This window comes from Sardina pilchardus, chromosome 16, assembly GCF_963854185.1.
Source record: "Sardina pilchardus chromosome 16, fSarPil1.1, whole genome shotgun sequence".
Lineage (NCBI taxonomy): Eukaryota > Metazoa > Chordata > Actinopteri > Clupeiformes > Clupeidae > Sardina > Sardina pilchardus.
Genome location: NC_085009.1, coordinates 13,588,775 through 13,615,247, shown reverse-complemented (window position 1 = coordinate 13,615,247; position 26,473 = coordinate 13,588,775). Strand labels below are relative to the sequence as shown.

Below are 26,473 nucleotides of genomic sequence, written 5' to 3'. Positions count from 1 at the left end.
TTAGACTATCGCAGGATAAAAATAGAGCTTCATCTTAGTGAATGTAAGGAGAGGACACGTCCACATTACATTTTCCTCTTTGGCACGCAATAAATAGCCATAGGCTGCAAGCATCACACACACACACACACACACACACACACACACACACACGCCCAGGATAAACATTTCCGCATCAGTTACAGTTGTTATGCATAGGCCTATATGGCTACCTGTTAATCCTGTTACTCTTGTTACTCTGGAGGCAAGATTACATTATAGCTGTTCATTGGATAATGTTGAGATTATGAGGTTGGTGGTTTCGTTGCCCAAATATCACCAATTAACTCCGTAGCCTAGCGCTTGACATTGTGAAACAATACCGCTATTTAAAAAAATCCTCACGATACTTAACACTTTTCAACACTGCAGTAGGCGGTATAAAGCATCACTTAAACCTAGTTGGAACGAGAGAACTGCCACCTAGGGGAGGTTTAAATGGATGTCGTAAGGAAAAATACCATCGACAGTTACTCTGGACATGCCGGGACAGGTATGGTTTGCAGAGCTAAAATACCGTTAGGATTTTAGTGTGGTTTGGGAGGTCTGTAGCGGGACAGGCTTTAGACTAACTCCATTATACCTGTAACCTAGGACATTCCAAACACTAGGGTAAGATTTAGGTCTAGCTGTAATGTTGGGGCTGCAGCGATTGGCGTGGATGTGGGCTAGATGTAAAATGGAACGACATATTTCGATTTTCACACACACACACACACACACACACACACACACACACACACACACACACACACACACACACACACACACACACACACACACACACACACACACACACACACACACACACACACACACACACACACACACACACACACACACACACACACACACAGAGAGAGAGAGCGAGAGAGAGAGAGAGAGCGAGAGAGAGAGAGAGATCCTGCTCCCTGGTGGAGAGACAATGCGTTACCCCATTGCGAGATTGGATTTAAAAAGCACAGTAAACGCAGTTGAGAACTTTGGTTAACATCAGGCTTTAATGCATTTATTTGTAATTCGACCTCCTTTACATTATTTTATTGTCAATACGAATACAAATCTGATGGCTTTTGGAATATACAGAAATAAAAAGAAAATGTGTAAGATTCTTATGAATTATAACAGAATATTTATAGAAACATTTAAGATATTCAGTCTTTACAAAGACCCTACAAAATATGTCACATCATCTCAGAGATTAGAAATAACAAACAACAAAGTTCAATAGTTTGCAATGATATGAGTGCTCAGGCCATTTTGTTGTGTGAATGGACAGATATTTTCTAGGCTGGAGTTGTCATTTGCCAGTTGAGTTGAGGTGTCAAAAAAACAAAACAAAAAACAATTCCTGTTCCATCCTTACAAATCCTTGCACAACTCTAGTCATCACAATGTATTCCAGCACAGACTGTACAACATGAGCCACACATTACCAAATCATTTCATCATACATCTGTGGGTGGCACACACCCATGTACAGTACACACACACACACACACACACACACACACACACACACACACCGTATCAACAGATTAGTCCAACAGCACAGGGGTGACGATAAGTGGTGCCTCGTTCTTGCCCGACTTGTTGGTACAGGGGCTGAAGAAAGGATGGATGGTCTCAGAGAATGTGTCCTGAAACGTGTAAATGTGCACCTTTGCTTCCACATTATAGAAGGACACCTGGCCCTTTTCGTAATCCACGAACACCCCAATTTTCTGTGGCCTCAGGCTGAGGGACAAGATGGTGGAGGGCTCTGTGCGGAAGGCGTAGTTGGTCTTGTCCCGCAGGCTCAGAAACCAGTATCCGTTACTGGGGTTCACTGTGATCTTGCCCTTCCTGTTAATGGAGCGTCGAGCCACACCCACGTCCCAGTCGGTTTTGCTGCCTACCTCTACCTCCCAGTAGTGCCGGCCGGAGTCGAAGCCCTCTTGGCCGAGCACACACACCACACGGTCAAACCGTTCCGGGTTGTCTGGGAATGGCTGGTGCCGGTCTCCGCACTTGACCTTCTTTCGGTCCTCCGAGAGGACGAGCCGAGGATGGGCGGTGTTTGGGTCCAGAGTGATGTCCGCTGGTATTGGAGAGATTACAGATTATATTATAGCCTATACTAAAGGAAATGCATTAGAAAAATGTTAAATTAAAATTCAAAAATCATCTTTTGGAAATTGATGCCTTAATTATTATTATTTTTTTTTTTAAATGAGAAAAAATTCAACATTTAAGGACACCAATTGTCTTTGTGAATTAATAATGCAACGTAAATAAATAAATAAATGTTCTTCCTTAAAATACAGGGGGCCCCACCCTATGTTAAATTCCCATAGAGGCTGGCAAATGTTTATTTTCAAAGGCCAGTTATTTCATGGATCCAGGATACTATGCATCCCGATAAAGTTCCCGTGGCCTTTGGAATTAAAATAGCCCCACATAATCACTTACCCATCACCATGCCTAGAGATTGGCATGGGGTACTTTCCATAAGATTATCTCTTAATGCAAATCAAACCAGCTATTAGGCTAACTGAAATAAAACCATGCCAATCTCTAGGTATAATGGAGGGTATACAGTAAACTGATCTAGAAAGCAGCATTTGGATTAGGAACATCAGCATTAAGACACCACTGCACATTTCCTACAGTGACATTTGAATGAGTTGACGTCATATTCAAATTTGCAGGTGTCTCTTAATTTTTTTGAGTATGACTGTCAATTTATTCAAATGTCACTTGGCAACCATCAATCAGAAAAATGTGCAGTAGTCTCTTAATTTGTTCCAGATATATATAAAATGATATAAATATAATTGATCTTATTTATAAAAATGTAACAAAATATGTTTATGCAGGGAAATACATAAAAAAACACAATGACCCATATGTTGCCAATCATTTCTCTATTAGCATGTGCACAAATCCTTAGTTCACACCTGCATAGTCTTGTAGCCTCTTCTGTTCTGAAACATAGACAACCATTGTCATTGATCAACATAGTGGGAATTTAAAGGTGAAAGTAAATTAGAAAAATGGTACTTACTTGGTTGGAACTTCATCAAAGAAGCTTCCATGTGATTCTGGACACCTATGAAAAATATATAATTAAAAGCATCAGAAATGGCTTGAACAGGTGTTTCTAAGCACAATATAGACTATAATGTACATTATTTGAGTAAAGGGAGTCCATACATTGTTATTCCATATTATCATGGAATGATAATTTGCTACATTGTGGCTAATATTCCGAAGAATACCAATTGTACAATCATAACCCTAATGCTAATTTATTTTCTAACGAAAAAATGAAGGCCTTTTAATGGCAACCTAAAAGCCAGTTCAGAAGTTCTCTCAAGTCAGTTGTGGGAGTCAATAATTGTTTGGCATACATAGCATCTCTTAATTATACATAGATATTCAATTTCTTACTTCTCAATTTCATATTTAAGCACTGCATTTTTGCCATACCACAAAGGAATGTCCTGAAAACAAGAGCACATTTGACTCATTCGTCACCATCTATGACAGAGTACTTCCACAAATCACCATTGGGTGGCACTGCAACAGACTACAACAGGATTATGTTGTCAACATTTTGAATAAAATATAATATTAGGAAAGAATTAGGGAACAAAATAACAAAATGCGGTAAGTGTATACCAACCTTAACATGTTTATTCAGTTAACTGTAATCCAGTGTGTAGAGTGTAGAGCATCATTATGGGGAAATATCTTAATATTGTTTTAATATTTATTTTTTTATTTGTAAGAATTGTTTCACAGTCTACAACGATATTAGAATGGCAGAATATTGTGTCAGAATACTTTTCTAATGCATTAAATTATTTAAAAAATAATGTCATGGAAAATGACATTCTTTGATTTCTATGTATGTTTAGTGTATGTATTAGAATTCATTCCACTGTGGACAGTTGATTGGTTGTATTTGCATGGGAGAAAATGCACCCGGGATACCCAGATTATGGGCCCTAATTCAAAAGGTGGGCAAAGTGTGAATAAGATAATTTAATAATGAGGCAAAAAGCCTTTTGCTAATTTCATACAAAGAGCACGATCCTGAGCTCAAACATCTGTGGATCAAGTTAGTGCTTCCTCACTGTAGCTCAAACTAATCCAATGTAGTCTCGGGTGTTTTGGTGGCTCTAGAGCGCCCTCTAGAGTCCCAAAATAGTTATATTTTACCTTGCCATTGTAAATACTTTTTATGACTTCAGTAATTTAATAATTAATCCTTACTCATTTAAAGCATACACAGCTCAGATATGGGCAATGGTTTACAGTGGTATACACTGGTATACACTATATACATACACAAGATAGCCAGAACAATGTGAAATGTATTTTTACATAATGGCATACATAGCCTGCATCACGTCACCTTTTTATATATCTTTATAAAGTTTGGCTTTTGAGCCTTTATTTGACAGGATAGTGAAGTGAGGGCAGGACATGAGTGAGGGAGAGAGATAGAGGGCGGGTTCAGGAAATGACCTCAGGTTGACCTTAGGTTGACCTTGGGTATACTCAAGGTAGAGATGCCGATGCTACCACTGCGCTGTGGCATATCTCTTATCTTAGAGCATGATAAAAAAAATGACTGATGTGGCTAGCTGATAAGAGTATGTCAATATTCACTTCTCCGTCAAGGTTGTCTGAGAAGCTGTACATGTGCCTCTCGGACGGACCTAGGCATCTCCACGGCAACAGAGAGGTCACTCATACTCGCCTACTTCTGGAAGTCTTTGCAGCTCCTCCTGGAAGCGCTCCAGCAGCTGACACACACTCTGGTACACTCCCCTGGTCCCGAGGTCAGAGGTCACAGAGACCCCAGACCAGTCTCTGATTGGTGGAGGACTGGACAGCGTCGAGTAGTAGCTCTGAGCACAGGAAACGAGGGAAGAGTCTTACAAGGCTGTGAACTCTTATACAGGCATCTCAGTGGTCAGTCACTATCTCAGCACCTTATACAACCAAGCTCAGGAGCTAAACAGTCAAGATACATGATATTAATTTGCAGCTGTCTTGTTCTATCTATATAGATATGATCGTTGGTTATGTCAGCAAATCTACACGCTGGATGTAATCTAACTGTATGAATCTTCAGATATACACAAGACAGGTGTTTCATTCCTAGTGCTATGGACAAGGGATTTCTCACAGTCAACCACCACACCTATTCACCATCAAAAATAAAATCACTAATAAATCAACTTCTGTGGGCAAAAAACATCACCAAGAGAGCAGCCTTTGAGGGGGTTCTCAATTGGGGTTCTCATGGTTATTCTAGAACATACTGCGGCCTGAACTCCTCTAGTAAAACTTACCTTCAGGCACTTGACGTAGTCGTCAGCGTGGAGCAGGTTCCCCAGCGTGCTGCTCCTCTTCTTCAGCTCCAGCACCTCCTGCTCCAGCTCGCGGATCATGCCCTCGGCCTGGTGCTCCGCCGAGCACCTGTTCATCTCGATCACCTCCAGCAGCTCGGCCTGGCTCCGCTCGAGGGACTTCATCAGCGCTGAGAACACTCGGACGCTCCCCTGAGTCTCCCGCTCGGCGGACATCTTGAATTTTATGATGGGGGGGTAAGGGAGGGGAATAGAGTAAACCCAGTAATAGAGTGATCACTCGGATGAAACAGTGGAGTGCTATATTCATGGTGGTAGCATAGTGGCTAAGGAGCTGGGCTAGCATGCAGTAGCATGAAAAGTTGTGATTGTGGCCTCTACCGTTGTGCAAGGCACAAGGCACAAGTCTATGACAATGGCCCTTGTGATGTAATAGCTTTGGATAAAAGTGTCTACTAAATTAATAAATGTTAAAATGTTGACTGCTTATGCATTGTTTGTACATTAGGGACATACTGTGTAAGTGACACTGCTAGTAAAAGCAGCATGAGAATGCGCATGTCAGATGTCAGGGTTACCTTGATGTCCACCAGCGATGATTTAATCTCCTCCATCTTTCGTAGTCTCTCGCCGATCATTTCCTGTATCTCATGCTCTCTGATGCTTATCTGTGACTGGGTGGTACACAGAGACGATAAACAGGAAATGGCAACTCTTTGTTGCATCACAGATGCAAAAGAACTGATTCATTTTGTCAACAGGAAATCTGAGAAGGAGTCTTTCAACAAAACCCAATGGAATTCCTGTAAATCAAATGGTAGACCCCACTGCTTCCAACATGAGACAAGATCACGGGTTTGATTTCAAGAACACGTACAGATAGATGATGGATCTAAATTAATATTCAAAGCAAGTTATGTGCCATAAGTTGCTTTGAATGGAAACCTCAGCCAAATAAACAAAACAATACAATATGAATATACCGTAATTTCCCAACTATTACTCGCGGCTTATACACTGATTTGGCAAAATTTCTTCTTTTAACTTGCATAAAACCCTGTCCTGCGGCTTACTGTAATACCGTAATATAATATCAAAAATAATTGTACTCCGTTCTCCAATGGACACATGAAGTCACACGACCTCTGACCCACCTTACTTTCATGCCAGTGACTCTCTGCTGCGACGATGCTGTGGGACTGGTGGTCGTGTTCGGCGCACTCGGCGCAGATGCACTGCTGGTCGGTCCTGCAGAACACGTCCAGCTGCAGCTGGTGCTTGGCGCAGAGTGCCACCCTCTTGGCGTCGCCCGCCCCGCTGAACGTGTACCTCCGGTAGGACACCCGGCGCGTGAACGAGGCGGCGTCGGCGGCGGCCGCGTCTAGGGCATTGTCCGGATGCGGCATCACCAAGACGGCGCCCGGGGGGGCGTCCTCTCGATGCGAGTTCTTGGGGATCTTGATTCTCACCTGCGTGATCAGGTCCCCCGGGATCTCCTCGCGTTTGGTCGCCCGCTCCTCTCCCCTGCTGCAGGCCTCCCCTGCCTGGCCCCCACAGGCGCCCTCCCCTCCGGACATCCTCTTGAACTGCTCCGTGATCTCGCGCAGCGTCCGGTTGATGTGCAGCTGCGGCTTCTTCCGGAAGGTCTCCTTGCAGAGGGGGCACTGGCACAGCTTGGCGCCCTCCCAGTAGCGGCCGATGCAGGTCATGCAGAAGCTGTGGCCGCACGGGGTGGACACGGGGTTGTCGAACATGTCCAGGCAGATGGAGCACTGGAACTGCTCCTCGGACAGGAAGCTGCGCGAGAAAGGCATGTCTAGAGAAGAGGAGAGGAGAGGAAGGAGAGGAGTGGAGGAAGGAGAGAAGGGAGGATAGAAGAGGAGGGGAAAGGAAGGAGAAGAGTGGAGAGAAGGGAGGATAGAAGAGGAGGGGAGAGGAAGGAGATGAAGGAGGGGAGTGGTGGAAGGAGAGGAGAGGAGAAGAGTGGAGGAAGGAGAAAAGGAAGGAGAGGAGTGGAGAAGAGGAAGGAGAGAAGCGAAGGAGGCAGAAGGAGAAGAGAAGAGGTGGGAGGATAGAAAAGAAGGAAGGAGAGGAGATGGAGGGAGGAGAGAAGGGAAATGGAAGGAGAGGAGAAAAGGGAGGAGGAAGGAGAAGAGGTGGAGGGAGAAAAGGGACGGGAGAGAGGAGGAGAGGAGCGAGGAAGGAGAGAAAAGAGGGAAGGAGAGAATGGGGAGGAAGGAGAGAAGAGGGGAGGAAGGAGAGAAAGCACATGAGCATGAGTTGTTGACAAATGAACTGAACAAAAGGATCTCCTCCTGATTAGGATAGAGATATAGCAACCACTGACAGTCTCATACTCAGCTACCTTATATAGACAATAGATGCTGAAATGTTAGTTTAGGGCACGAAACATGACTGTCTTTTGACAACTCCCAGGAGATAAGCATTGTGTGAGTTCGAATGTGGCCAGAGGAAAAAGATAAGACTGCGCATTTCAAACTAGTCCTTCTATCAATCCATCTTCAACTGGAATGAAACCTGACTGGAATCACTGTAGTTAAACTGTTTTGTAACTCAACAGCAATGTGCTTATCAGACAGCTTAGTGACTGGGAGCACATATAACCTTTCATAAGCTCTGCTGCATTCATGCTGGTCTCTTCATCAATGCATGATTGTCACAGTTGTAATAGATCACATCCAAGGGCTTAAGTTTCTATATATATATATATATCAGGGGTGGCGCTGGGGTGTGTGTGTGTGTGTGTGTGTGTGTGTGTGTGTGGAGGGGGGAGGGTTGTGCAGTGAGCCCTTGATAAAGCTATATTATCCGTGGGGCCCAAATTATTGTCTGTTACAGGGCCCAAATGTCCTAGCAGCACCCCTGACATGTATGTTTGGGCAGGAGAGTGGTCCAGCAACTGGAAGGTTGCTGGTTCGAGCCCAACTCCTCCTGACCCTGTCAAAGTGTCCTTGAGCAAGACACTTAACCCTGATGAGCAGGTTGGCGCCTTGCATGGCAGCCTCCACCATCCGTCTGAGACTGTGTGTGTGAATTGTGAGGCATGATAATGTTAAAGTATTTTGGGTGCCTGCAGGAGTTGAAAAAAGGGCGCTAAATGCAGTCCATTTACCATCTCATGATAACTTTAATTGCGCAACGTGTTCGGCATTCTTAATACAGAATCATCTCATAAAAGAGCACAGGGTTTGCGGCTCACTTTTAGAGGTATGCTGATAAAGCTCTGAACAGATTATATCGTCACAAAAAGCTGAAAGGAGAATACTAAAGAAGTAAACACATAAAGACACATATTTACTTGTACCCTAACACAAGTGTGGTTACAATCACTAGATTCCTGCTATTTGATATAAATCTGTGTCAAAACATTCAACACACAAATATCATATGACACTGAAATATTGTTTGAACATCTTCAGCTTTGCACTTCGCGCACACACACACTCAACATGCTTTGCAGAGAACAGCATAGATCACTGGCAAACAATGATTGCTACTGTTCCAATCCACTGCATGCATCTTACCTGTGCAAGTAGCCCTTCTCCTCTCGAGACCACTGCTTTAGTTGCCAAATCTGTGTGTATGTGGTCCAGTGTGTGTGGTCTATCCTCTGTTCACACACGTGTGAGTAAGGCGTATACCCTCAGAGCTCAGTGGTGTTACCCTAAGGGAACAAGGCACAACTGGTGTCAGTCGCTACACAGATTGGCTTTTGTCATCTGGGCTGCAGCCTTCCTCAGCTCCTCCTTCCCCCGATACAAATGGACACAATGCAAACTAACCTGTCGGACAGGAGCTTACCGGTGGACATCGTCTTTTGCATTTTTTTTATTGTTTTTTTTTTTGCAAGAGGATACACTGCGTGTGTGGCTATTTTACATTTTCATTTTTTAAAATTCAGTTTAAGTTAAGTTTTCTGTTAAGTTTAAGTTAGGTTTTCTGTTCTGAAGTGAAAAGGCTTCATCCAGATCAAGATTCAGCACACGATGCAATAGGCCTGTTTGGGAGTTTGCATACATGGGGTAAAAACAAATAAACAAAGTAGAGCAGAATAACAATGACATTTTTTATCTTGTAGGTTACATTTGTTGGTCAACAACTGCAGCACCATGGAAAAAAACAAAAAAACAACCAATTGAGCAAGAACAGGTTCCATCCGGACGTGCAGCGGGTACATTCCGTCTGAGAAGCCTTATCTCGGTGATAGCACCGGCTCATTTGGAGAGCGGTATTATATAAGTGCATATGCATCTGGTGAACACATTCAGGAACGTGACACACAAATAGTCAGATAAGAGAGGAGAATAGGGCTGTGTTCCAATTCACATACTTCTGTACTTACAATACCTAGTGTGAGTGCACAAGTTTTATTTTAAGTGCATATGCATCTGGTTAACACATTCAGGAACGTGACACACAAATAGTCAGATAAGAGAGGAGAATAAGGCTGTGTTCCAATTCGCATACTTCTGTACTTACAATACCGTATGTGAGTGCAGAAGTTGTGCACTTATGTTAGGTATTGTAATTATAGAAGTATGCAAACTGGAACACAGGGTAAGAGTTGGGGAGATGAAGGTGCATGCCAGCACACACAGGATCTTTTCATGTTAGTTCTGACCTTAAAGAGACAGCCATTGTAGATTTTTACATGTGCACATGTCAGAGTTTGTGTTTGTGTGTTTTTCTTTTTAAATGAGACACCTTTGTTGCGTTTAGTGTTGCATTGATGCTAAAACATTTGAGTTCACCAAAAGCAGGAGTCCAACAATACAACAGTCTTCATCTGTCTCAAGGTTGTTTATTCTAATACTGTTCAGTTTGAGGAAACACAAAATCATAACTCACAGCTTCTCATTTTACCCATATGAGTTTCATACAACCTTTAGTGGATACATTGGTTTCTTTACAAATTGAATCTGAAAAATACTTGGAAGACTCAAGCATGTCAGATGTGCTGTATTCATCAGCAATCACTATGATTGTGTGACAGTGTGTGTGTGTGTGTGCAGCTGTTAGAGGTAAAGAGGAAACACATTTGTTTACCTCATGACACATGAACGTGCTTGGTTGTTTATTTTGTAAAGATATAAGACCTACAATTAATATATGCGCCTGAAAGCAAAACTTCATTCAGTGTGTTTCCGTTCCAGGTGCTTTTATTGCACTTTCCAGGCAAAGCAAATACATGCATGAGAGAGACCCTGAGACATAGCATGTTCAAGACAACGCAGGCAATATATCCTCATGGCTACTTCAGACCTACCTCATTACTGTAAGTCTGAAAGTATTTTCATATTTTCACAACAATTTCTTCTTTTTTTCCAGATAATAAATACAGGTGGTGTTAAATTCCTCGTGCTTTAGGTAGAAGCCTCAGTGGCCAATCAACAACCTATGTGCCATCAAAAACAAAATGACCAACAAACAAAGCAACCTTTGTAGGCAACAAAAGTCACCAACAGAACTGCCTTCGAGACTGTAGAGTACAAATAGATAGGCTACTTACAGGAATTCTGACCTCTCTTTCTACAGCTGCTGTCTGTGCATTCCCTCTATATTGTACCGTATTGAGTTACGCTTTTAATTTGATACAAAATCGCACATTTATTATATTAACAAGTTCATTTATCATTGTGCTCATCACCTGTAGGGGGACCCTAAGAGCAAATCTTCATTAGTGCTGCTTTAAACTTCACAGTTTCATCACTTCCTTTCAGCATGGTCCACTCTAAAACATCATATCCACAACTTGACGGTGGTATTCCATAATTACAGCAAGCTGGACCAACACAGGACGTTTACAAATGGCATCCTCTGACCACCGGTCATATGAATCATATCCTGGTGACAGTTGAAATGTGTCTATAAGGAGGACTGATCTGCTCAGGTCCTCGGCGCCACGGCTGGATGAACTCTGTGTGGGCTTGTGTGATTAACTCGTCATCGCTGCTGCTGGTTTCTTTCGACTTCCGACACTCTTCGCCCTCTTCATTTGATAAACCACTTTAGCAGCTTCGTCCGAGAGCTCCTGAGGTGGGAAAACAAGCGGTGCAAGTCATGCGAGGGTCTCCTCAAGCATTCACGTTTACATTTGATTTACATCCATATTTAGTCTTTAGCTTTTAACCAAAGCGACTTACAACAATCAAGGTACAATACCGGTACAGTGCTACTAGGATATCGTTAGTGCAGCAGTAAGCACTATTCACATAATAATAATAAATAATAGTATAATAATAGTATAATAATAGAATAAGAGTTCAAGTGAAGTCAAGGGAGGGAGGCGAGGGATAGTCATGATAGAAGAAGGTAGTGGGAAGTGGTAGATGAATAAGCATGTCCAGCTGTTAGCAGTTCTAGCATCAATTATCAGGATCAAGCATCAGGTCTTACGCGAACCATACTTTGAAGAAGTATAGCGTCTGTTACATATGCTCTGATTCAAGCGTTTATGTGTTCTCATGGTTACAATTCCTGGTACTGTACATAGAGAAAATAAATGTATAAATGTCTATGTGAATATGAGTTTGACTTTAATGGACTGACCGTGACTGGGGAAGATGGCTGGGCATGGTCAGCTTTGGCCTCTTTGCTCTCCTGCAACAGATGATGACCACCTCAGTACTCAGTTACTCAGGAAGGCAGTGCTTCCAAATCTGTGATATTCTAACAGCTTCACAAAAGGCACGTATATAAAGTGTCATATTTTTACTACTACCCTATATAAACACAGATAGTACCATCATTCATATTTTACATGATCCTCGTTTCAAGTCATTGATTAGGTAATCTCCAAAAAACAAAATAAACTGGAAAAGCACTCAGAGAGCGCAGACCTCCGCCAAGCGAAAACATAACCGCCTCCTGGATCCAGACAGTGATACGGATCACTCCCAAAATGTAATCCCTTCTTCCCTTCTTCCCTGTCATTTCAGACCTTCGATCCCTAACAATTCCATCGAAATCCATCCATAACTTTTTGAGTTGTCTTGCGAACAATCAAACAAACAAACAGACAGACAGACAGACAGCCAAACAAACAAACCCTGATGAAAGCATAACCTCCTTTGGCGGAGGTAATAATAAATCCTCATCATTTTTTGTCTTTGTTCTAGGGACAAGTGTTGTAAATCAGCATTAGCTATAAACACTATGCTACTAGCATCAGATATCAGTTTGTCTGTACAGTATACAGTTAGCTGGGAATACCCATACGAACTTTCAGCAAATTTGGGATTTGCTCTGTAGGTCTGTCTAGTCAAGAAAGAGGCCATTGAAGCCCATTTCCAATGGACCCAAACAGAATTATTAATCCCGCATGGACACGTATTTCTTTGGAACTGAGTGAACAACTGCATTTAAAACCTTTGTTCACAAGATTGCTACACTTCTAAAATTATTTGGTGAGAGTTTAATGTACCAATGGGCTCCATGCAAGACTCCATTTTGGATTCGCTTGCTACTGGGCAATCAACTTTCTGTTCAAGCTAGCAGGCTATGACAGAAAATGGAAAACGTCAGATTACTGGCCTGTTAGCAATAATATAGTGGGCTATTTATAATTGAGCAACTTAGCTATAGTTGTCTAACCAGTGCAGTAGGCTAACATCAGTTCCTTGATTAAGGTTAAGAACATGTTAAACCCTTTTCCTGTTGGCACACAACGTTCTCAAAGTTGGTCTACATTACCATTAGAAGAGGTCCTGAAGACCTTGACTACAGAACAAAGCCATATTTGCCAGTGTTTTAATGGAAACAGGAAGTTGATATGCCAGTACAAGCCGATCCAAAATGGAGTCATGCACAGAGCCCAAATATTTATGTTTATGTCCCTGCTGGAACTCGTAAGTCAATTAACCTTTTTTCAGACCTACTCCCAATTGTACAATTGTGAAGGTCTGGGTGTTCCCAGGCTAGTGCACTGTATCCGTCCCTATCAAATAAACTCTAAAGTGGGGTTCAGACCAAAGATTCGCAACGAGATGAGCTGCAACGTTCTAAAACCTTGCAACTGCCACTAGACATGTTGAATGCTTTGCGATGGCTTGCAACGACGTGCACCATTTAATTCACACCGCTGCAACTGCTTTTGCAACGGCTTCGTCTCGTCGCGGATCTTTGGTGTGAATTGGGCCTAATGAATAAGTCAATAATCTGCTTGTTTTTTTTTGCAGGTTTCTTCACGGGGCTACGTGTGTCTCCTGACCTTGTTGTCGGTGAGGTCCTCACAGATCATGCTCATGGTACTGATCCAGTTTCCATACACGCTCTCCTCTCTAGGGCTCGGCTTCTGCTGACTGGGACAACAGAACAAATAAGTGCAACTCACAGAACTATGGAATTCATTAGGTCACACACACACACACACACTCTCTCTCTCTCTCTCACACACACACACACACACACACACAAAGAGAGAGAGAGAGACACACACACACACACACACACACACAGACACACACACACACACACACACAAAGGGAGAGAGACACACAGACACAGACACAGACACAGACACAGACACAGACACAGACACAGACACAGACACAGACACACACTCACACTCACACTCACACTCACACTCACACACACACACACACACACACACACACACACACACACACACACACACACACACACACACACACACACACACACACACACACACACTCACACTCACACTCACACTCACACTCACACTCACACTCACACTCACACTCACACTCACACACACACACACACACACACACACACACACACACACACACACACACACACACACACACACACACACCCACACCCACACACACACACACACCCACACACACACCCACACACACACCTGATGTCTTTGAGCAAGTCCTGCTGGGCACGCAGTTGATTCTGAGCCTCCAGCACTCGTCCCTCCATCGTGAGCCTGGCACACAGCTGCGCACAGTGCACTCCCAGCACACCCATGTTCAGGCTGCCCGCCCACACCCAGCTACAGAGACACAAGGACCAGAGCAGGGCACAGGACTTTACATTAGGACTTATAAAACTGTCAAAGGAACCAACAGGACTTTACATTAGGACTTATAAAACTGTCAAAGGAACCAACAGGACTTTACATTAGGACTTATAAAACTGTCAAAGGAACCAACAGGACTTTACATTAGGACTTATAAAACTGTCAAAGGAACCAACAGGACTTTACATCAGGACTTATAAAACTGTCAAAGGAACAAACAGGACTTTACATTAGGACTTATAAAACTGTCAAAGGAACAAACAGGACATTATATTAAAAACATAAATGTTTTGGAGAAGTGTGTCTTTGTGTGTGTGTATTACGACCCAGGCTTGCATGGGCAGCAAACATGAAAGGGACACCAACACAAGATGAAATTGGTGTTGGCGTCCCTTTCGTTTGCTGCCCATACCAGCCTGGGTTGTAAAAACAGTGTGCCTTGGACTTGTGCAGTGCACTGTATAATGTTCTAGTTGTATGTGGGCTCTCTGCTGTATACCACTAGCCTGTGTTGTGGGTTGTGGTGCTGTATAAGGAAGTAGTGTATGCTTCTGACTGCTGTTGTATGCTGTGTAGCGTTGCTGTACTGTTGACTGGAGTTCTGTACTGGTGAAGTGTTCAGTGAGGCAGGGAGATGTGTAGAGGATACGTTATCAGGGAGATGTGGAGGTTACGTTACCAGGGAAATGTGTAGAGGTTGCATTAGGAAATGTGTAGAGGTTACGTTACTAGGGAGATGTGTGGAGGTTACGTTACCAGGGAGATGTGGAGGTTACTGTATGTTACCAAGGAGATGTGTAGTGGTGACGTTACCTGCTGGTCGTCACCCGTCTCTGCTGAGTGATGACTCGGGTGACCCTCTGCAAGTCGCGCGTCCTGAAGTCCAGCTGCAGCTGGAAGGGGATCCTGTCCCTCCTCTGGAAACCTACAGAGGACACACAGAACTGACCATCATACCACCACGACTACAGAATAATGCTACCATTCAGACACGATTCTGCAGTAGCAGTGTAGTATATACTGTATACTCTTTTGATCCCGTGACGGAAATTAGAAATTAGATCCCGTGAGGAAAGTTAGAGCTGCCATCCCCTCAGCACAACTACAGAATCACACTACAATGCAGACACGACTCTGCAGTAGCAGTTAGAGCTGCACAAGTATTGCAATATGAACCAATGCAATTCACCTGTTCACAAAAGCTACAAATAATCGTGCACAATTAATTTAGTTACATTTACGACTTTTATATTCATGTCATCCTCCTTAAATGCACCACTTCTGGGTGGTGAGTGTGCATAGTCTGTAAGGGGCACAGAAATTGTGTTTTCGTCAAATCATGCAGCCTTAGTACCATAGGCGTCGATTGCGATGGGGACGGTGAGGATGCGTCCTCATCAGATTTCGTCATGAGTCATTTTGTCCCCACCACTTTTTAAAAAAAAAAAAAACATTGAGCTCAATTTGGCTAAAAACTAAAAAGTAGCCTGAAGTTCATAACACACATAGCAGCCACCAGAGCCGTATCTATGGCTCTGGCAGCCACAACTGCAACATTGTTACTACTGGCGTTAGAGTCCGAATCATTTGTTGCAACTTTAGAACGATGTGAGCGGCCACCCGGCGTCCTCTAGTATTGTTTGTAAACTGGAAATACGTGTAGCCTATTGAAGTCAATAAATGACATATAGGGAACTTCAAAAAAGGAATAGATATGCTCTTCTACAAGCAACTACTGGTGCATGCATCCACGGCAGGGGACAAGTTGATCAAAAAGAGAAAAATACCGGAGCAGCACAGTGTATAAGGCTAGTGTTTTTTTTTTTTTGCTTGTTAGTTTATTGTAGGCTAATGCAAAGGTGCACAGCAACAGTCTAACGTTTCGATTAGCCTACATCTTCGTCAGAGTATGTTATTAACGTTCTGCTCGATACACATCTAAACCTAAACTCAGTAGACGTAGACTTCGGTCTAGTGGGGAAATTAGCTTTGTTTTTAAAATATGACGACGAGGACCTCAACGATTGGCCTTACTTTCCTTCTCAAACTATGTTGAAATCGCATTTTTCACAGCCCAATCTTAAAATTTCCCCGGGGGAAAAACACCCGGACCCCCAGAAAATGGAAGGGTCAGCCGGGCTAGCCCTGAATCTTTTGAACACCTAGGCTACTGTACGTGCCTGCATCTGAGTCGATGTCACGTCATGTCACATTGTCAACATTTTTATTCATTTACATAAGTACTTAAAGACAGCGTCTTTCAAAACATGACCTGAGCAAAAGATAAAGAAAATGAATGCGTCATTGTACCCAGCAATTCTGAAAATGCACTTCCGAATGCGTTTTTGTCCCCAGCACATTTCAAACCAAACTGGCGCCCATGCTTAGTACCGTAATTTCCCGACTATTAGCCGCGGCTTATACGTTGATTTTGCAAAATGTCTTCAGTATGAGGTTAATATAGGGGGACAATTAATATGGTGTTAATATAATTTTGTTTCTTTTAACTTGCATAAAACACTGTCCTACGGCCTATACACAATGCGGCTTATATGCGGGAAATTACTGTAGCAGTTGCTGACAGAGGCATTTAAATACTACAATTAGCTCCATTTCTGGATTCTAATGAAGCTAATGACGTCAAAATACTGGCAATGTTTTCCTGAGCATTTTGTATCTCAGTCTGTGCAGGCTTTTCCACTATATTCTAATTTGTGGAGATGCACCTGTACCATGAAGCATGTACGTCACTGATACTGTACATAGCTGCTGAGCTACATTCTATACTCAGGTAAAGAACATGTACACATTTTTACAGTTCTGTCATTCCTTTAGTCGATGAGATAACATTTCATGAAAAGCATGGCGTTAAAGTCACTTATCAGCTTGAATGTTTGTTTTTTTTTATCATCAGCGCTCACGTTTCTGGTTTCTCACACCTCCACACATTCAGGGGCTCACTTCCTGCCCCAGGACATCACACAGGAAGTGGCGGTGGTCGAACACAACTTTCCACGATGATCAAACGGAACGCAGAGCCATTATTCTATCTCGATCAGGCTACTCACTCTCCACTTTGTCCGGTTTCACAGCAAACTGGAACGTGATCTCCAGGCCTTCAGTCACATTTCCAATCTCTCTCACCAGTTTGTGTGCCTCATCGTCTTCAAAGGGGAAATACCTACATTCAGAGAGAGAGAAAGAGAGGGAGAGAGAGAGAGAGAGAGAGCGAAAGAGAGGAGGGGAGGGGGGGCATTAGTCGAGATTAACAGGCTAAAGCCGCAACATTAACAGAAACCACAGTAACCATGAGATAAGGGAATCTTACTACTAGAAAAAAAAAACAAGTTTAATTCATAAGAAAGAAGGAAAGAAAAAAACATACACGCCCTCAGGTGCCAATAGTGTTGCCATGACCCCAGTTGCCATGACATTGTCCGCTAAAGCTGACTGAATTTCTGTAGCCACCGTGCCAATGTTGACAATGTTGATCTAGACAGAGACAAGAATGTCGAAGTGTTATCAAGTGCTTCCATGTGGACTCACACACAAATAAACGTACACTCATGCACACGCCACACATATAGACACACTCAGCACCAACAAAGAAATCATTTGTCCACCTGGTGCCAATTCAGATACCACATCTGTCTCACTGAGTTTTGTTTCATTGTTGTTTGCCTCTCGGCCTATTTTTGTCTGGGAAGCGATACTATCAAGATCACTGTTGCAGCAATTAGGCCAGTCAAAAACACCTCAGGTATACGATGAAGCATGGCCCTAATCTGATTGGCAGCGTTCAGGATGTTTGCACGAAGTGGTCACCTTGAAACAGGTGGTGGACTTTCCACTGATGAAGAGATCAGCTTCTTCTAGCGAAAATACAGTCTTCACAGCCTACTACAGTCTACACAGCAGAAGCTGATAACTTCAAACAAACAGGACTTCCCACAATAACGAGACTCCTCTGACAGAAGTGTATTTAGAGGAAAGAGTGACTCACCCTTCCACCGGTCAGATCTGCTAGCCTGCCCACCTCTGCAAGGCGGCAATCCTCGCCTTCAAATGTCATCACCGATACAATCACCCTAGAGTTCGACATATCGTTTAGTTTATTCAGCAAGTTCCGTTATATACGTACATAGTTTTCATTTTTTATTTGGATAGATTGGTAGAAGCACTATGTTTCAAAACAGCTTTATTTATTTATTTTTTACATTTCATAGTTATTTCTGTTTTATCTGCATTGAAAGTATATAGGAACCATTAGTGGGAACTTTCTATTTCAGTTTTTCTGCATTAAAACAAATGAAATAGAAACCATTAGTGGAAACGTTCTATTTCAGTTTTTCTGCATTAAAAAGAAAAGTACATAGAAACCATTAACGGAAACGTTCTTTGAAAGGGAAGAGAGTGCACTGCGCTGACTCACCCCTTCTCGGTGGCATAGTTTGCCAGCTGGCTGTAGAAGTAGGGAGAGGGGGCCGCACAGTGGCCCTGCTCCTGCTCCAGCTGACCTAGGCCAATGTTGGCACATCCGTCTGTACAGACAATCACCTGCATAAGGGAAAACATGGTCACGCTTCTCGTAGAAAAAAGAACAACAAGTCCTCCGCGCTCCTGAAATCACTATCTGGTGCGTCACGGGAGTGGACAAACTGTAGTAGGCTAAAGAAAAAGGGGTTCACCGGAGCACATTGTGGGACTAACGTTTCAACGTTACACCGTCTTCATCAGAGTCTGGTCTGGTCCCACAATGTTGGCACCTTAAATAAAATAAAAAAAACCTTCACATCTGAGTTGCTCCGGTGAACCCCTTTTTCTTTATGGTCACGCTTCTCTCATGACCGCTTGATGATTGGCAATGCTGATAAAGACCCTTTTGATCTGCTCTAGATGGTTCCTTGGTTCAAACGTTCAAAAAACGACGTGGATACGAAATGAAACGAAAAAGAATTAGACTGTAGCGTAATGCTCTACAAAAATGTCGACATTAAAACGTTATTATTATTATTTTTCTATCCCTAAGTTGTCATTAGCTCAATGTTATTATCTGTATCACTGGAAATGACTTGGGAACGCACTTGTTTCAAAGGGTCTGTTGGTCACAGTCATAGTACCACTGACCTTTGACCCTGGGTACTGTGAGGCCATCGCTACAGAGAACAGGGCAGCAGGCCCCAGCGCTGTGGCTCCATCTTCTCTCAGTCTGGGGGCAGAACAGGACATACAGTAAGTGTACAGTAAGTGCAACTTCATTCACTCCATTGCTACAGCTCCGCTGTCAGTAAGCTCACCATTCACATTTTCTACAGAGCAATTCTCAATGATTGAATTAATTTTTTGCATCCGCCAAGAGGGAAAAAATCCCTGATAGCAATGGTCTTTGGTATTATTTGCCCTCAATGGTGCCTTCCAGGCAGCGCTGCCTTCAAGGCACTACTCCCCTCAGTTTAGGGGTAGGATGAGGGTTGAGGGGGTTAGGGTTAGGAATAGGGTAAAGGTAGTGCCTTTTAGGCTGTGCTGCCTGAAAGGTGCCGTTGGGGGCAAAAAACACCATTGAGCGATAGCAATACAAGACATGGCTTTTGGGGCAGTCAGATAGACAGAAGACATCTGTGTGCTGACAGGAAGACAAACTCACTCTTTCACCCTCTTGGTGAGGGACAGGAGGCTCTCTGCGATGCAGTGTGGGGCGGAGTACGTCTCTCCTTGCTGTCGTAGGTAGTCATAATCCAGAAGTCCCCAGTCTCTTATTGTGAGTGGGGCAACTGTACCATCGCCGTACACAGTCACCTGAAATACAAAGACAAAGGGTTTTTTTTTACTTATGATTTCAACAAGCGAATCAGATATACTCTTTATTATGATCATGATCATGAGACAAGGAATGAATGAAAGTCAGAATAATAACAGAATAATTCATTAATAATAGTAATAATAAGAATTATTAATAATAAATGTTCATTGTTGTGGGTGTTCATATTTGTTGTATTGCTTGACTTGCTGGCCTTGCTATCCATTCTAAAAGTTGGGCAACATTTATCATGTTTAACCCTGTTATACAACTATGTACAACTATGTACAAAAGTAGGTCAGCAAAATATACTAAGAGCTTTGACGGGAAAGTAGGTGTTAGTAACCGTTGAAAGAACATCCTGCTTTTCAAAATTCTTCAGATTTCAGAGGTGCTTCAATAAGTGAGGAGGTCACAGATGGAAACTATGAGTCAAAATAAACTTGGTGAAAAGTCGTGATATTTTCAAAAGCATAGGCCACCAAACACATAAGATCAGAGATTTCCAAAAAAATACCGTTCATCAAAAAAAGTCCCTCTCTTTACCTCATTGTTAAATGTGACCAAAGCAACTCTCCGACGAGGAGACTTCTGGAGCAGCGACGATAAGGCCTTGTGAAGGGCATCCTGCACACCCTGTAGACATCAGCAAAGACTTTGGTTGGTTATGATTACATCTTATGGTTAGGATTACATCAGTAAAGATTGCACACTTTGGTTGGTTATGATGATGATCTTTGGTTATAGAATCAATTGGTATGTTTTTTTTTTATTGTTTAACGAAGAGACTCTTTGTCTGAGTTGGCTTTGTCTGCCAACTTTGTCGGCAATTATGACAAGGTTTCAGAGGACCAGTGGTTAACAAAATGAGAAACTGATAAACCGTGCCACAAGAAAACGTTTTTTCCTAGTAAAAGTCACTGATGACATCAAGAGGAAAGCTGTCTGTCAAGTTTTCACGCCTCAGAATGTCACTTGCGTATATTATAATGATGGTCACTCACAGATAATATCAATGGTGCATGGATGATATCTAAACAATGAACTAAAGGCTGATTTGTAACTTGTAGCTGATCTGTCCTTATTGATGCCAGGTACCCTGAAGTTGAAAAACTCACCTGTAGTCGTGACACATATGTGGGAGACCTCATGGCATTGCCAGGCGAGGTCTATACGAAAATAAAAACAAGACAGGAAGAGAGGGGTTGGAATAAAAAAAGAGAGACTTGAGAGACGTGATTTCAACAAATCAAGGACGGCCGGTTGATGGACACTGACCTCTGAGGTGACGCTCATGCTTCCGGAAACATCCACGCAGAAGACCACAAGCATGTCCTCCAGGTTCTCGTAATCCGTATCCAGATCTTCGTGCACGTACATCACGTCCCGACCAGGACAGGGCCGCTGGAGCTGGGGGTGACGACTGAGCTTCTTCCCAGGGCCTGAGAGTGGGTTCTCTGACCCACAGAACTCACAGCACCACACCTGTTTACGGGGGGGGGGGGGGGGGGGGAGGAGAACGAAGGAGGGAGAGAGAGAGAAAAAGAAAGAGAGAGAGAGGAGAAAAGCTTTTGTTTTTTACGTATTCATATTTCACAGAAAAGGCTAAAATCTCGCTGCTGAGTTTTCAGTTTCAGTAAAATAGTGAGGTTCAACAATGAATTTTTTTTTTTTTGCTACAGTATACAAACTATATTACATAAATCAAACAAACAAAAAAACTCACAAATACTCATGAACATGAAATGGTTCTTTGGAAGGACTCACATTTGTGTTCTGTCGGCCTTGCAAAGAGCTAACTGTTGACATGACAGCTTTACATGCCTGACAGTACACTGGCTTTTGGTTGCTCTGGATACCACTTGCTGCAAAAAATAAAACCATGAAGAGTGTTGGCATGGAAAATGTACAGTAAGTGAGCCACCATCTTGAATGTGTGTAGGTGAGAGTGTGAATGCGTGGGGGAGGCCATACCTTTACTGATGTCTACAAGTTGGCCCACGTTGAGTAAAAGCACATTGACATTGGCTTTAATGGGGCTCTCCCCACTCCCCTCTACGCCTACAAACAAAATGTAAGAGCACACAACACATAACTCCTATAAGTATGTCATCCCTGCACTTCACTCTACCTCCGAAAGTTCATATAAGGTCTCTAACAGTCTTTGAGACTTGGAGCTTAGAGAAATGGGGGTTGAGCTTATTGTCTTGGAGACACAAATTCAAATTTAAATTCAAATTCTAAAAAAGCTTTATTGGCATGCCATTCATAGGTAAAGTGTTGCCACCGCATACAAGATATGTTTAAAAAATAACATAAAATCCTAAAACAGAATCCTAAAACAATATCAGTGATTATATAAATAAAAACACTTAATACAAACACACACACACACACACAATCCAGCACGCACACAAACAAACAAACAAACATTTTAATTTGCTACAAAAACATTAACAACAATGACACTGATATGAGGGTGATGAGCTTAAAGGACAGGGCTGGCTTACCTCGAGGGGGCACTGGGGGTGGCACTCGGGGTGGGTCTGGGATGGCACACGGCGGTTTTGGCGCTGGAGCATCAAACAGGCGAGGGGGCACAGGTGGGGGTGCCAAGGCCTGCGCTGTGGCAGAAACAGGGTCAAATGGGGTCATTTTCACAGTACAGCTATCCATTTGAGGTGAAAGGTGAAAGGTCAAGATGACGCCCTCAGGTCCCTTAAAGAGGTAGTTGACTAAGGGCATGTCTACACTACACTGGATTCGTTTGAATCCGAAACACCTTTGTGGCGATGACGTCCCTCATCAACACTACTCTGGCATTTTCGAACCTCTGAAATGGGATGCTCTGGAAATGCTGTTGGCCCTGTGCTACAGTAGCTTGAAAACTGACTTCACCTTTTAATATGGACAGGAAGTTCCACAACATCTGAAAACAATGAATAAATAAACAGATAAATTAACAATTAAATCAAATGAATTGATTATGCATTCTCCAATCACAAGATTCTTCGCGGAAGAACCCTTTAGGACCCTTTCCTGGAAGAAAATAACTACAGCTGTGTGACTAGCACTAGCAAGAAACACTAGCAAGATGGGTAAGTACAATAATTGCAAGTTTTGGTTACCTTGCTGTCTTTGCCAGCAGCTGCAGTTCAGTCACATTCTGCATTCTACAAAGCTACAGCTACAGGTAGCAATTTGACTTTTTTAAATATCTAAATAATAGATATTAAAACCAAAAAAATATAATAATTTTCTGAAATATTTAATATCATATTTTTAACCAACGCGAATACTCATGTGATATCAGTGTTCCAAGTGACATATGGACACTCACTGACCGTATCAAATATGGAGCTTATGTGGACAAGGATTGTTTTATTTTAAACTGCATAATTCTGTTGTCACCTCAGAGAGCTTTAGTTGAATTGGTTTGTGTGTGTTGTTGTGTTTGTTGAATCCAGTGATCAAATGAAGTCAAATGAAATAGAACATTGATCAGACCAAGTCTGCTGAAATTTGGTTAAAACTGCACCATGCTGCAGTTCACTCTGGTTGCTTCATTACTCAAATTAACTCTGAACGTGTACAGACAGTACACACTTTTAGCAGCAATTGACGTCAACTTACAGTTTCTCTTTCAGTACTTCAGCATCCAGAAATACGAAAAAAAAAATAAGGGTAATTCTAAAATGGTCTAAGTATATTATGAGAAATAGGAACTTAAAAGAAATCTTGTCATCATTGTTTATTTTCTGAAAAGCTTTTTATCATTTAGTATTGCCATTAACCGCTTGCCTATTTAAGCCAGACAAGGCATTCCAGTGACATAGGGAGGCACGGGAACAAGGATATTACCTGGTCTTGGGATGACGGAGATCCGGTTGTCGTAGTCGTGGTCGTTGATGGAGCGTGTTCTCGGGAGAGGAACAGGGATGCTGGCATCACGTGTGGCACCGGGCAAAGTGGAAGAGAGACCTGAAGAGCCAACACGAAACAAGATGAGCTCAAACCGCAAACACTCAAAGTGACATGTGTGTGTGTCTGTGTGTGCAAAAACAAAATGGCTTTGCAGAAGAGAGGTCAGTAGGCCTACACACAAAAACAAACTGTGACACAAGCCACTTTGAGATGTACTACATTTCCTCTTCTTTTGATATGAGACCACACAGGTAGGAGCGGAAGAATAACTGTCAACATGACTTTTACACCAGTGCTACTGAAACAGGACTTCCATATTGCCACACTGAAAGGACAGTGTCTTTTTTACAACTGACATTTCAAAATAGTGAATTTCAATTTACTGTGGTAAATAGTCTGCATGTTTAATAGCAAGCTATCAGGAATTCGCATTCAACCCTCCCAAGGATCTTTGTGACTTTAGAAACTTTTGAAAGGTTGATCTATCAGCGGTAGACATTTCATGCCGAGAGTGTCCAGTGTCATCAGAAATGTTTTTCAGGCTGAAACAGAGTTTCAAGTAGTGTGCGGTCACCTGTTACCATGGTGCCAGACGTCCAGTTACACACAACATGACTACAGGCAAACTCCATCTAGTCATGGCAAAGGGACATTGAGAGAGAGAGAGAGAGAAAAGACAAAAGGACACAAAGACAAACAGAGAACAACAAGAACAAGAAAAGTTACTTACAAGAATAAATCTGGTGTCTTTTACATACAAGAGACTGAGATATAATCCCACATGGAATTTACACTGAAACTTAAAAAGCCACACATACAAAACTGCTAATATACGGTGTTATGCTATCCTCCGCACAATCTGTTGCTTTAATGTTTCTAAAACCTGCTCATTTCCTGTTGTAGTTTATGTGAACTGTTAAACAGTTCTGCACACTTTCTTATGAAGTCAATCTGACAGTGATCTGGAGGAAAAGATTGAATATGTGTTGTCTATCGGAATAGATTACGGCTACGGTTTTCTTAACAAACGCTTCCAGGAAACTTACAAAATAACAATAAACAGGTAGGCCCAAACAGTACATCAACATAAAATAATAGTTTAAAAGCTTAACAAACTACTCGGAATAAGAAACACTAAAATCAGCGAATATAATCAGACAAAGTTTCCTGTGAAATGTACCTTCTGATCGTGCTGATAGTTCAGACTCAGATGATAAGTCAGTCAATTATATAACTTCAGGTGTCCATGACTAAAAAACAAATTATACACAAGTACAATTAATTTATGTTGTTTTCTTACTTCTCTCATACAATTTAATCTACTTATGTTATGACAAATGATCTGCTGGGTAATCAAAGAACCAAAAAAAATTAAATTCAAATATCCACCCTGTATAATCTCATCCGTCATACACACAAAGTTTTTTTATAACAGCAATCACAACAGACGAAATTAGGATGATGTTCATGGAGAAAGTTAAAGTAAACACAGTACCTGGTTGCTATAGATCTCAGACCATTAAGTAAGCATGTTGGATTCTACTGTCACAGAGCTTCTTTCTGCTGTCACACACACACACACACATTCAGACACACACACACACACACACCCACACAAGGCAGGAAGTAAGGAGATTGTGGTTTATGAGAGAGAAAAGACTGAAGAGAAACGAAACCAAGTGTGATCCTCTGTTTTAGCTGCCGTCTTTGAGCAGCAGGGTGACTTCACTGACTTCCTGACTTGCTCGTTTGCTCCTTAACCCTGCCCACTTTCTCGCTATAGATCTTCACCCCAGATCAGGCGCAGAGACTGTTGCCAGGGGAAACCGATAAGAAGTGTGAGTGAAAACAACAACGAATGAAGTTTGCTGAAGTGTAGTTTCAACTCCATAGTTATAATACAATTACATTTGTTATGAATAATTTATGTCATACATACATTTCAAATACTTGATGTTGTACTTTGGTGTTTTTTTCTTCAGTGAGCATATCAACCTGCAATGACAACATACACACACAGTCACACACACAAACACACACACACACACACACACACACACACACACACACAATGACCCATGTCAGCTTTAGTCATAGCCACATGACTTATTTACAGCCATATCTAAATACGTGTGTCATGTCCTGTGTTAAGTCTATTTCACTGTGTCTGTGTCCCCTGTTTACACCTCTCTGTTGGTCTGACTAATGCTTGTCTAAATGCACTGCACTGCACTTTTACATTTATAAATGTATTGTGTGTGCACTTGATGTGTTGTCCTATCAGCACTGTGTACTCTATGTAGCACCATGGTC

At 42.3% G+C, this 26,473-nt stretch overlaps 2 protein-coding genes across 4 annotated transcripts; both read right to left on the bottom strand.

Annotated features, from left to right (window-relative positions):
* Nucleotides 1-1,013: 1,013 nt before the first annotated feature.
* LOC134059938 (zinc-binding protein A33) lies at nt 1,014-9,121 on the bottom strand. Of its 2 annotated transcripts, XM_062516492.1 has the most exons (8): nt 8,951-9,121; nt 6,560-7,221; nt 5,984-6,079; nt 5,388-5,621; nt 4,790-4,940; nt 3,086-3,130; nt 2,979-3,005; nt 1,014-2,119 (listed from the first exon to the last, which is right to left on the bottom strand). In XM_062516492.1, exons 2-8 carry the CDS (start codon nt 7,217-7,219, stop codon nt 1,578-1,580), a joined length of 1,755 nt encoding a protein of 584 aa, XP_062372476.1. In that variant the 5' UTR covers nt 7,220-7,221; nt 8,951-9,121; the 3' UTR covers nt 1,014-1,577. The 2 variants fall into 2 exon arrangements, with proteins under 2 accessions (XP_062372476.1, XP_062372477.1); XM_062516493.1 differs by lacking the exon at nt 2,979-3,005.
* Nucleotides 9,122-10,567: 1,446 nt separating this feature from the next.
* Nucleotides 10,568-26,228, bottom strand: si:dkey-9k7.3 (circularly permutated Ras protein 1). 2 transcript variants are annotated; one of them, XM_062515892.1, is made up of 22 exons: nt 26,100-26,158; nt 25,656-25,970; nt 25,341-25,410; nt 24,735-24,792; nt 24,098-24,217; nt 22,747-22,860; nt 22,211-22,297; nt 22,004-22,101; nt 21,515-21,721; nt 21,355-21,405; nt 20,783-20,872; nt 20,084-20,235; nt 19,567-19,648; nt 18,872-18,996; nt 18,443-18,527; nt 17,825-17,931; nt 17,508-17,620; nt 15,253-15,364; nt 14,272-14,412; nt 13,636-13,726; nt 11,976-12,026; nt 10,568-11,457 (listed from the first exon to the last, which is right to left on the bottom strand). In XM_062515892.1, the coding sequence occupies exons 4-22, from the start codon at nt 24,790-24,792 to the stop codon at nt 11,362-11,364; spliced, it is 1,980 nt and encodes a 659-aa protein (XP_062371876.1). In that variant the 5' UTR covers nt 25,341-25,410; nt 25,656-25,970; nt 26,100-26,158; the 3' UTR covers nt 10,568-11,361. The 2 variants fall into 2 exon arrangements, with proteins under 2 accessions (XP_062371876.1, XP_062371877.1); XM_062515893.1 differs by having other exon boundaries at nt 22,747-22,855; nt 25,656-26,228.
* Between the last annotated feature and the right edge of the window lie 245 nt (nt 26,229-26,473).

What these genes read in the sequence shown, in the direction of transcription:
- LOC134059938 (XM_062516492.1), bottom strand. Translation starts at nt 7,219, where the DNA reads ATGCCTTTCTCGCGCAGCTTCCTGTCCGAGGAGCAGTTCCAGTGCTCC. An exon ending in GCAAAGACTTCCAGAAGTAG is followed by an intron (nt 3,131 to 4,789) that starts GCGAGTATGAGT and finishes TATTTTTCATAG; the next exon opens with GTGTCCAGAATCACATGGAA. An exon ending in TTTGATGAAGTTCCAACCAA is followed by an intron (nt 3,006 to 3,085) that starts GTAAGTACCATT and finishes TCTATGTTTCAG; the next exon opens with AACAGAAGAGGCTACAAGAC.
- si:dkey-9k7.3 (XM_062515892.1), bottom strand. Translation starts at nt 24,792, where the DNA reads ATGGAGTTTGCCTGTAGTCATGTTGTGTGTAACTGGACGTCTGGCACC. An exon ending in CTCACCAAGAGGGTGAAAGA is followed by an intron (nt 19,649 to 20,083) that starts GTGAGTTTGTCT and finishes TTCTGCCCCCAG; the next exon opens with ACTGAGAGAAGATGGAGCCA. An exon ending in AACTATGCCACCGAGAAGGG is followed by an intron (nt 18,528 to 18,871) that starts GTGAGTCAGCGC and finishes GTCGAACTCTAG; the next exon opens with GGTGATTGTATCGGTGATGA.